This window comes from Boleophthalmus pectinirostris, unplaced genomic scaffold, assembly GCF_026225935.1.
Source record: "Boleophthalmus pectinirostris isolate CB_2022bp ecotype Guang Dong unplaced genomic scaffold, ASM2622593v1 HiC_scaffold_9, whole genome shotgun sequence".
Classification (NCBI taxonomy): Eukaryota; Metazoa; Chordata; class Actinopteri; order Gobiiformes; family Gobiidae; genus Boleophthalmus; species Boleophthalmus pectinirostris.
This window is the reverse complement of record NW_026571541.1, coordinates 27,958,371-27,970,361: the sequence shown is the minus strand read 5'-3', so window position 1 is coordinate 27,970,361 and position 11,991 is coordinate 27,958,371. Positions and strand designations below refer to the sequence as shown.

General features: G+C 41.0%; 1 protein-coding gene across 1 annotated transcript in view; it reads left to right on the top strand.

Moving 5' to 3' along the window:
* The first annotated feature begins 291 nt into the window (after nucleotides 1–291).
* Nucleotides 292–11,991, top strand: part of LOC110171911 (immunoglobulin superfamily member 5-like) — a 32,302-nt gene continuing 20,602 nt past the window's right edge. Inside the window, exons 1-3 of the mRNA XM_020937717.2 lie at nucleotides 292–363; nucleotides 1,757–1,853; nucleotides 4,368–4,673. Of these exons, the coding sequence (XP_020793376.2) occupies nucleotides 1,805–1,853; nucleotides 4,368–4,673 (355 nt within the window). The 5' untranslated portion in view covers nucleotides 292–363; nucleotides 1,757–1,804. The remainder of the gene's footprint in view (nucleotides 364–1,756; nucleotides 1,854–4,367; nucleotides 4,674–11,991) is intronic.

The window sequence follows — 11,991 nt, the reverse complement described above, 5'->3', positions numbered from 1 at the left end:
GGTCCAGGGCGGCTGTGGCTACAAGCTTACAACCACTAAATATGGACTGAATGTTATATAAATCCAAAAACATTATAATATATAGTAAGTGTCTGGCAAAAGGACACAAGGGCAGTATGAAGTGGTGTGATTTAAACGTCTGTCTTTTGCATGAAACAGATTCCTCCGCAGAGTAACCTGGATGAGCAGTGAGAGGTCCCTTTGTTTGTGTGGACTCACTCACAGGCTTTGTTTACACTGTGGGGCTAAGTTCCCAGTAACTTTGGTAATATTTAACATGAGACAGTACAGTTTTGGGTGACACAACCCAGAAACACACATCAAACACGCTGCTGCCATGGGAGGAACTTCAACTGCGGAGAGGTGAGTGCTATAAGACCTTTTTTAACAACAAAATGTGATGTTTTTGTGCATAGAGCTATAGTTTCAGGGGACAAACTTTGCATTTGTTGGTTGAAATAAAGTTACTGTAATCACAGAAGTTATTACTAGCCTTCTACAAGAGGCCATTTTGGATCAATAGTATCTGGATTAATGGATAGCTGCCGAAACTAGCAATTAGTACTACAAAGACGGAGTATGTGATGCATAGATTTTCATATCAGTCCAAATAGTACATAAGTAGTAGGTAATATTTTTAAATCTTCTGTTGACTAGATGCTTTTAAGGCAACATAAAAATAAACAAAAGATGTAAATATGTAGTGAAGAATCTCTGAAGCTATGTAATAACTTTGGTCTAATTTATAATGTTTCCTCATCAGAAGCAGACCTGGAGTTTTGTTTTGTTTCATGTTTAAGACACAAATCCTGCATATTTAGGCTGAGTTCTTCTCTGAAATGAAAAAAACTCTTTTCAGCCCTGGAATTGCCAATCTGTGCTGAATTAAAGGTAAAAGATCTGGAGATGTAGACAGACCAATAATATAGAAATACTCAAATATGTGTGAATGAAACAAAATATAACACAACTCCAGATATGTTTTTGAGGAGGTAGAACATTATAACATGGTGAAAAGCTCACAAGAGTACATTCTGTGTAACATAGGAGCTTTCAACACGGTGATTTTATGCATAATTTCCTTTTTTACTTTTTAATTTGTGATTGTTCAAATAATTTGTCTTTCTTACATCCACCTACTGTAGCCTACATCCCCTCTTCCTCCACTGTCCAATCAGAAAACTCCAGACTAAGAATAATATGTTTTATAGTCATTTGCTTCAGTCTTGTTTAAAGGTGCACTGTGTAACATTTCTGTTGGAGGGTCTGCCACCTGATGTCTCCATGGAACTGTTATTGATTTGTCTAGAACGTTCCACAGTATAGATTAAACCTGTCTATCATCAGGGAGACAAGCAGATTACAGCACTATGCTAAATGGTCAGATTTTTACAGCGCTTTTCCACCTACAAAGTACTCAAAGCACTTTACAACAAGGAACCACTCACCCATTCACACACACACTAGTGTGCGTAAACACTGGGGGCGAGGTGGATTAAGTGTCTTACCCAAGAACACAACTACAGCATTCACCTGTGGGAGATGGAACCACACAAGACAATGGATTTGAGGGTGAAACCACAATTCCACAATTCAGATCTGTGGAAAGTTGCTCCTATTCACAGAAGGAATAAATGCATTTATGAGCAATAGAAACACCAGAAACATCTCCATGGAGACAAGCAGGTGATGAACCCTCCACCAGAAAAGTTGCGCAGTGCACCTTTAAGGAAATATGTTTTTCTTCTTTTTACAGGTCTTTCAAACACCCCTAGCAATGAAGTTAAAAAACAACTATTGAAAGATGTCTCCTATCCCTCTCCTGGCCCTCCTGCTCTGCTGCACTTCCAGAGGTAAGAGCTGGACACACTCTGAACAAACACATCTACCACTGTGAGTTTGATGAAGAAGAGCCAGAGCTTCAGGGTTTGTTGTTTTATTATCACTTCAGATTAAATAGCATTATACCATGGTCAGTGACAATTCCAATGGCAGACTGCAGTGCGTTAATACCATGGATTTATAATAAGACTACAATTTTATTATAGTTCTATAGTTAATACTCATAGAACTATAATAAAATATGGAAGGTGAACCCAAGAAGACATTATATTGGTTTCAATGTACTGTGCTCATTGGCGCATTGGCTCAAAAATAATTTTCTCTCCCGCATTTACTTCCTCAGTAGAGGCGAGCTCCTCCCGCCTGTGTGACGTAGGTAATGTGCACAGCATGGAGCGTTTGGACCAATCAGAGCAAGAGCTGCTAGAACTGAGCGAGCAGGGCTAGACTAAATCTTACAAAGCTAACTTTTAGAAGGATTTAAAAAATTTTTAAAAAGTTTATGTTGTGAAAATAGAAAAGAATTCCTACAAAATCCGACCTTTGTGAAGGTTGTGGATGCCCTGTCAGCCGAACACGGGCAGTTTGAATTCCCCACAAAATGCATTGTGCTTCTATGGGGGAATTGTTTCTGGGCCCAAGCTCCCGGGAGCTGCAGTACCTGGAGTAGCCACTAGTCAGTCTCGAGCTGGGACAGAGAGGGAGTGCTTTATTCAGTTTTTATTATAAATCCATGGTAGAATGCAGGAACTAGCTTCATTAAAAACGATGAAATAACTGATATTTGAGACATTTACAGGCAGTGGAAAAGCTTTTCAGACTAAAAACGTGCCTTAAAACTGCATAGTGCACGGCTCCTTGTTGTTTAATGCTTACGTATGCAACAGGCTGCCTCAAATCCAGCTTATGGTCTATTAGCATTTGCAATTAATGAACTTCAAAATGGCGGCGTTTCTAGTTGAATGTGAGCTGTAGATAGTGATGAGGAGAGTTCAGTGTCAGAGGTTCACCTTCCCTCTAGAGATATTACACTCTCATTAGCTTTGTACCAAGACAATGTAGAATTTAGCTTAGTTTATATGCTAATTGCAGCAGTAAATTAGTATATAACAGTGTGGGCTCTTTTGTATGTACAATTAGCAAAGTGAAGACAGAACCTCCAGCAAAAAACACAAGCTGTTACAAAACCAGGAATCACAGTTTTGAACTTTTCTGGTGAATGGTCCAACGTCTGATGTGTCCATAGAAATGTTATTGATGCTGGCTTTTTACTAGCCGTAAAGAAATATGATTGCAGTTGTCAAGTGTCAGACCTTGAGTCCGAGACAAGACCAAGACCAAGCGCCATCAAGACCAAGACAAGACTGAGACCAAATGCCTTTGAGACCAAGACAAGACTGAGATCATATACCTTTGAGACCGAGACAAGACTGGGACCAAACACCTCTGAGATCGAGATAGGACAGAGACCAAACACCATCAACACCAAGACAAAATCGAGACCAAGCACCATCAAGGCCAAAACAAGACCGAGACCAAGCACCTTCAAGATCAAGACAAGACCGAGACTAAGATCCATCAAGACCAAGACAAGACCAAGATCAAGCGCCTTCAAGACAGAGACAAGACCGAGACTAAGCACCTTTGAGACCAAGACAAGACTGAGACCAAGTGCCTTTGAGACCAAGACAAGACCCAGACTAGGCGCCATCAAGACCAAGACAAGACTGAAACCAAGCACAACCAAGACCAAGACAAGACCGAGATCAAGCACCATCAAGGCCAAGACAAGACTGAGACCAAGCACCATCAAGACCAAGACAAGACCAAGACCAAGCACCACCAAGACCAAGACAAGACCGAGATCAAGTGCCTTCAAAGGCCGAAACAAGGCCGAGACCAAGCACCATCAAGACCAAGACAAGACCGAGACAAGCACCACCAAGACCAAGACAAGACCGAGACCAAGCACCATCAAGGCCAAGACAAGACTGAGACCAAGCACCACCAAGACCAAGACAAGACCGAGACCAAGCACCATCAAGGCCAAGACAAGACTGAGACCAAGCACCACCAAGACCAAGACAAGACTGAGACCAAGCACCACCAAGACCAAGACAAGACCGAGATCAAGTGCCTTCAAGGCCGAAACAAGGCCGAGACCAAGCACCATCAAGACTAAGACAAGACTGAGACAAGCACTACCAAGACCAAGACAAGACCGAGACCAAGCACCATCAAGGCCAAGACAAGACTGAGACCAAGCACCACCAAGACCAAGACAAGACTGAGACCAAGCACCACCAAGACCAAGACAAGACCGAGATCAAGTGCCTTCAAAGCCGAGACAAGCCCGAGACCAAGCACCTTTGAGACCAAGACAAGACCAAGTCCAAATGCGCTCGAGTCTGAGACGAGTCCAAGACCTTAATATAGCGGTCTCGATGTCAGTCTCGAGATCAAGACCGGTCTACAACACTGGTACACAGGTATGACAGGTATGAAGCTAACTTTTTTTTCTATAGCAGGAGGAGCTAAGATGAAGCTGCAGCCAGAGAAGCTCACAGGCCTACAAGGTGAGGAGGCCCGCTTCACCTGTACCACCGATGAACCAAAGTGGGGCGCTATGATTTGGCAGCTGAGGGGGAAGACGGTGCTGACCATCATCCAGCAGTCCGGCCCCGTGTCCTCTGGAAACCCCAACATCACCGCTGTGAAGGTGGAAGGAGGCTGGAGTCTGGTCCTGAAGAACACACAGAGGGAGTACGAGGGAGTGGTGACCTGTGACCTCCAGGAAGTAAGCAAGAGGACGGCCTACCTCTATGTGCAAGGTCAGTACCACAGATCTATAAGAATAGCGGTCAGTACATTAGAGAATGATGTTTAAGTGTTCGGCCTATCACAGTATGAACATGTTTGTTGCAATGTTGAGTCATAATAGTAGAAATGGCACTTATAAAAGAATTATGGTCTTTGTAGATTTTTTATCATAGGAATTTGCAATGCATTTTTATTATAAATGATATATTTTATTTAAGATGGACTATTAATTAATACAAATTTTGACACATCCAGGGATAAGATATTATGAATGAGTTAAACTAAACCAGACTTACTTAGATTTGAAGCTGACATTTCACTACCAACCAGAAAGCTTCATCTGGGTTTGTTTTGGTGACTGTGACTCCCACGGGATGAGGCCGGCCCTAGATTACATAACTGGTACATAAGTAGTTGCTTTTAAGGCAAAATAAAACATAACAATTGAAAATGTAGTGAAGAATCTGTAAGGCTATAATACTAAGCTTGTTGGTTGTTGATTTGTGTTTAAAGTCAGTGGCAGAATTAGTAATTTGGTGGCCTTAGGCGAACTTAAGTTTGGGGCCGTAATTATAATGCCCGTTTTTGTTTCTGTTTTTATTTTTTTTATTTATATTTATATTTCTTGTTCTTGAGACATGCACATCTCTATTTATTTGACTTAGGATGGATTGGAAACTTGTCTTATTAGTTCTGTAGCCTACTAGATAACCAGAGCTGAAAGTAATTATATTTTTTTGCTAGAAGAGTTACGTTTATGTTTACATACATTACATATGATTACGATTATGCTATGATTATGTTCAAATCAAGTTCAAGCTGACTAGTCCATTCTAACTTGAAAGGGGGTATGCTTTGACAGTTAAAATAGATTTGACAGTCAGATACTATTCTGATGGTATTTTCTTGTTTATAAGTAAACTACTCTCATTTAAAGTCATATTGAGAGAAAATCAAATTTGGCCATTAGTGGCACTGAGGGCAATTGGTGGGGGGCCCATCCAGCTTCGGGGGCTCTAGGCAGCCGCCTACTGCTGCCTAATCGTAGCCCCGCCTCTGGTTTAATGCCATACCGAAGAACATTTTCGGCAAAGCTATCTCCAACATCTGCATGTTAGTTCACTTTTAATGAGAAACTTGTTATCATGCCAGTAATGTTGCATTTAATTCACACATTCCGATCATTACAGCACTTACTACTGCAACTATTAGCTTTTAGTCTGATTAAAACTGCTTCGTAAATCTATTGATTATACAGATTTATTCACTCACGCTGAATTATTTGCAATTTAGATCGAAAAGTTGTAAAAGCAGATCTCTGGGTTGAATACAGCCAAAACCACAGAGCAGTTTATCATCAGTGCAGCATGCTTCTCAGTTTTGATTGCTTTATTACACGCTTACGTTTTACATTTGACAACATTTCCTAGCAATTCACGCACCAACTGTTTTAAACTAACTTGAATCTGTGACAATATGACCCCATTCACCGGCCCACCTCCCAAAGTACACATCCTAATGAACTGCCCTTGATTTATTAGGTCGTGGTGCACCAATCGATATGAGAAAAGTTTTTAGTGTTTTGGTCAAAGCTGCACCTTAGGGACCCACGATGAGAAGCAAATCATTCCAATCTCTATGGGCGAGTGTTTGATGGCTGCGCTCAGATTCTTAATGACAGTGGGGGGTGTCTAGGGGGCCCCAAATTGATCGGCCATTAGTTATAAATACCAGGTGCAAAGTGCTGAACTCCTGAGCGGTCACGGCGAGCAGGATTTACGGGCTGTGGTTGGCCTCCTCTTACCCTGGCCTCACTTTGGGTCAGGCCTGCGTAGCGGAGATGAGAGGGAGATAACAATCAGCTGTGTCCGGCACTTCTGTGGACAGGTCTTATCTCCAGAAGCGAGCACTGCGGAGGAAACCTGCATATACTCAGACGACATGTGGGAATTCCCTATGTAATTACAGCCCAATATCTAAACTCGCCCAGAAGAAGGTTTGATCAATACCATGCCACTTGTGTAGATTTTCCAACAAATTACCAATACTATACAGTAGTCATGGCACCATATTGAAATTTTGTCTCACAGTAGAGCTTAGGCTACTTTTATTAACGCCTAAAACATATATTAAACAACCAATTAAAAATAAAAGTAAAGATGACTCGATGTAGATTACTTCATTTACATTCATTTGTAGTGCTATTTTAATATTTATTATACCTCAAACTTTAGTATTAGAGACAAAAACACCCATTTTTCTAAACACAGAAGTGTCCTTGCCTGAAAAAAAAAAAAAAAAAAAGTGTCCTTGGGTTTAGTATTCACCTCGCCAGTGACACCCACCCACAATACACTGTCCACTTCTACCATCTCTTTAATGTTATGTTCCCACTGGCAAATTGTCCTCTGTCATCTGACCCGTCCCTAAATGCCACTATAGGGCAACCTGTCAGACTAACAAAATGACTCTTATAATCTCCCAAAAACAAATGAAATGACCAGAAACTTTTAAAAGAAGCAGCTTCATACCTAATTTCACTATGACCAACATTAAAGATGCACCGATCCAGGTTTTTCTATTCTGATACCGATGTCAATACTTTGGCTTACTGATACCCAATATCAGCTAATACTGGGGCAGAGACTTAAAATAATATGTCTTTCCTTTAAACACAAACAGCGTAAGTAAAAAAATTATCCAGATGTGTTTTGTATCTACTGAAGGCAAGGCAAGTTTATTTGCATGACACAATTCGTACACAAAGTAATTCAAAGTGTTTTACAGAATAACAAATACATTAAAATCACAACACAAACAAATCAAAACATAAATAATTATCATAAAATTAAAAAGAGAGTAAGACATTAAATTAGAGAGAAGAGTGCGGAATGAAAAATGAAAACCTTTTAATCATTTGCACAGCTAAACTGAACTAGCCTGATTCATCAGCCGGTTTCAGTTTGTGGAAACCGTTTGACCTCGCAGTATTAAGGATTTGTTTGCTCGATAGTAGGCAGGTACTTTTTTCATTTAACCAATCACTGCTATTTCGTCATGACGTATGTAATTCACCAAATCCCGTAGGAAGAAGGGCAATAACGTCTTTCCCCTTGATAAAATTCACCAAATGTTCTCTTTGTTCCAGCTTTAAATCCTCGATCTCCAGAATCGTTGCCAACACATCCATCTCGACTGGTTTATTTACTGTTGTACTGTACCACAAAAGAGACCCAGTCATGGCTTCACAGCTCTTCGGTGATTGTGCGGTCTACAACTTCCGGGGTTCTTGCAAATCATCTAATATATTCTGATTCCTGACCTAGTTGCTTTAGAGAATTAAAATTGAGCAGAGGCACTAGGTGGGGCCAACCTGCCTAAAACTGAACAGCTTTGTCAGTTTAATATTACGAGATATTTTGGGCTAACAATGGCAAATCATCTTATTACACCAGTTCATAAACCAAATGAGGTATTGGCTAAACTAATATCTTGGAGGCTAATATCCGATCTACCAAAACTGTCAATATCAGCACTAATATCTGATACCTGTATTGCATTGGTGCATCCCTAACCACCATGGATCGCTAAGTTCTCTTATTTTGTAATTTCAGCTGTTTTGCTTACAGCTCTCATCATGTGTACATACAGTAGATTAAACTGTGCGTTTTACCATCTGCCTTTGTCCTTTACACAAACACATCCAATTGAGACCTCATGTTAAAATGAGTTAATGAAGTACTGCCTCCAGCGAAAGTGAATTGCATTTGGACCAATGACCCTGTCCTCCCAGTATATCACGGCGGGAGCATCTACAGCAGTGAAGGCCACAAATCTGCCCTGACATTAGCAGCATTCCCAATGGTGTGTGGAGCATCGGGCCCCCATGTGTGGACTCTGCACCATCACCGGGACCTGACACAGACCCCCCATTAATTGTCCATGCTGGCACGCCCAGTTAACAGTCAGCAACTCTGCCTTGATTTGTGTGTTGCGGAGCCCAATTTACTGTTGGATGGGGCCCGTAAATTCAGCGAGGCCCCTGGACCGTACACCGTGCGTCGTCAGCCCCGCTCCCGCCTGTTACGAGTTAATTGTCCAATATGAGCCTGATGTAAATATGAAGAGTCACAAGGCTACTCTTTAGCTACTATGGATACACTACAGGAATCAATACTGCTGCTGCATGGGCTGATGAGAAGGAACAGAGTCTTGAAGTAAATTTAAAGATCCTATTACACAAAATAAGCTCTTGTGAGCTTTAAGTCATGTTAGAATGTTATTATCAAACAGAAATTCCACACCAAAGTTCTTGTAGAGGTGCAAATGCAAGAAACAGCAAAATAAAAGTAAAAAATTGCATAACACACTCAGATGGCTGATGTCCAAAAGCTTTTAAAAAAATTTTTAATAAAGTTTTGGCAAAAAATAACCCTTCATCATGCATTTTTCTTACTTTGGACCACAGTACACTTTATGTTATTATCTCATCAAAAACATACCTGGAGTTGTGTTTTGTTTCATGCACATTTGAGTAATTATTATTAGTCTGTCTACATCAGTGTTGGGGAAATTACTTCAAAAAAGTCGTGTTTGCTTAACCAGACTGGTTCCACCTAGTGCCTCTGCTCAATTGCATTTCTCTCCAGTGACTAGGTCAGGAATCAGAATACACAAGACGGTTCGCAAAAACCTCAGAAGTGCACGTTTGGGCACCAGCCAATCAGCAAAGAGCCATATATTTATATTTATATTTATATTTAAAGCCAGAACAAAGAGAATGTTTGGTGAATTTTATCAACGGGAAAGAAGTTATTGCCCTTCTTCCTACAGGATTTGGGAAAAGCTTAATGTACCAGTTAGCCCTGTTAGCGGCGCATTACATACGACATGACAAAATAGCAGCGATTGGTTAAATAAAAAAAGTACCCGCCTACTGTTGAGCGAACAAATCCTAATGCTGTGAGGTCAGATGGTTTCCACGAAGTGAAACCAGCTGATGAATCAGGCCAGTGTTTGCTGGTTGTACACAGAAAAGTAGCATTGCGCCAAATTATAAAAGGAACTTCGTGTCACATTTAGAGTAGAAGTAGGACCCAAGATGCATTTCCAAAACTGTTTGAATAAAACAAAGAATGTTGAGGTAGTTAAGCGCTTCCTGTATTACCACATGACATCACAAGGTGGAACAGAGTGTTTTCAGTTTGAGAAGAACTCAGTGTAAATGAAACAAATCACAACTCCAGGTCTGTTTTTGACAAGAAAACAACATTATAACAGATCAGAAAATAACGTAATATTGACCCTTTAAACTCAAATTTACCTCACACTGATATAAAGAGCATTTGAATTTGTGCATTTGACAGGTTTCAAAAAAGCTATTAATGCGAATCTTCAAGACAGAAAAATAATGTAATGTAAACACCCTGGATGACAAACTTGACAAAGAACAGATTTTAAAGGAATGAAAAGCTACAATGAAGGAGGCAACTACAGCACATCACATCGTTTGAGTCAAATACAGAAACTGTGACTGTTTGTACCTCATACAAATACAATATCCTTCCAGCAGCAGAAACTTTATCAGCAGATTTAACACATAAATGCACGGAACTGTTAAGAATTGCACATATAACATAAAGGCTTAAACTACAATGATCAAAAATCAAGGTAAACTTCTAGTCTATTTAAATATATATATACAAATACTTTAATAAATTGTTTTGTTTTTGTGATGGCCTGGCATAGTCCTTGTTTGGTCGTGGTTAAGTCCCGTTGGTTCAGACTTGGTTTAATCCTGGTCTGAGTGGGTTCCCGACCTAGTTCATTTCTGGTTCAGTCCTGGTTCAGTAGCCTACCACCTTAGTCCTGGTTTAGTCCTGGTTTAGTGCTGGTTCAGTAGCCTACTCTCTTAGTCCTGGTTCAGTCCTGTTCAGTACTGGTTAAGTCCTGTTTTACCCCTGGTACATTTCTGGTTCAGTTCTGGTGTAGTCGTGGCTTAGTCCTGGTCTAATACTGGTTTAGTCCTGGTTAAGTAGCCAACTATCTTAGTCTTGGTTCAGTACTAGTTTAGTTCTGATTTATTACTGATTTAGTCCTGGATCAGTCCTGGTTCAGTCCTGTTCATTACTGATTCTGTCATGTTTTAGCCCTGGTACAGCTCTGGTTCAGTTCTGGTACAGTTCTGGTACAGTTCTGGTGCAGTCTTAGCTTAGTCCTGGTTTAGTACTGGATTAGTGCTGCTTCAGTACTGGTTTAGTCCTGGTTCAGTCCTGGTTGAGTTCTGTTTTGGCCCTGGTACAGTTCTGGTTCAATTCTGGTGTAGTCTTGGCTTAGTCCTGGTTTAGTACTGGTTTAGTCCTGTTAAGTATTGGTTAAGTCCTGTTTTACCCTGATATAGTTCTGGTTCAGTCCTGGTTCAGTTCTGTTGTAGTCTTGGCTTAGTTCTGGTTCAGTACTAGTTTAATCCTGTTCAATAGCCTACTGTTTTAGCCCTGGTTCAGTTCTGGTTTAGCACTGGTTTAGTACTGGTTCTGTCCAGTTTGGTCCTGTTTCTGTACTTGTTTAGTCCTGGTTCAGTAGCCTACTGTCTTAGTCCTGGTTCAATACTGGATTAGTCGTGGTGTGGTCCTGGTTCAGTCCTTTTCAGTACTGGCTCAGTCCTGTTTTAACCCTGGTACAGAACTGTTTTAGTGTTGGTTTAGTACTGGGTCAGTTCTGGTTTAGTCCTGGTTCAGTCTTGGTTTCCCCTGGGTCCAGTCCTGGATTGATCCTGGTCTGGACTGTTTTCTTAGCTGTTTTCAGGTCCCTGGACATGCTTCCTTAGAGCTGTAAACACGACCCTGACATTTACTTTGAAGGACACAGCCTCACCAAACAGAACCAGGTTTTGGGTTTCAACATCATAACATAATTAACCGCTGAAGATAAAAATATTTAGTATAATAGGTCTACAATTATTCCACAGTTGGACAGCTTGCTTATGTTTGACAAACCTCATCTCATCTCCCACAAACAAAGACGTCCGCCCTCCCATCATCTGTCAGTCATCTGTACCTCCTCATCAGAACACGTCACTCTATTGTTCCCATGTAAAGCTTTGTTCCTTCACCAACGTCTCTCCATTTCACTGTAAGTTTATGACACCAAATCAGCGCTTGGGGGAGGACGGGCACAGCCAATAACGCGCTCACAGCATCACAAGCTCGACGCTAAATCAACTCCGACATGTCATTCCCGTGGACAGCCCTCCCCGGCTCCTGTAATCATCTCTTGTCTGTAGCAATCGGCCGCTCTGTGCACCGCCACAGCCTGTACACTCCGCACACG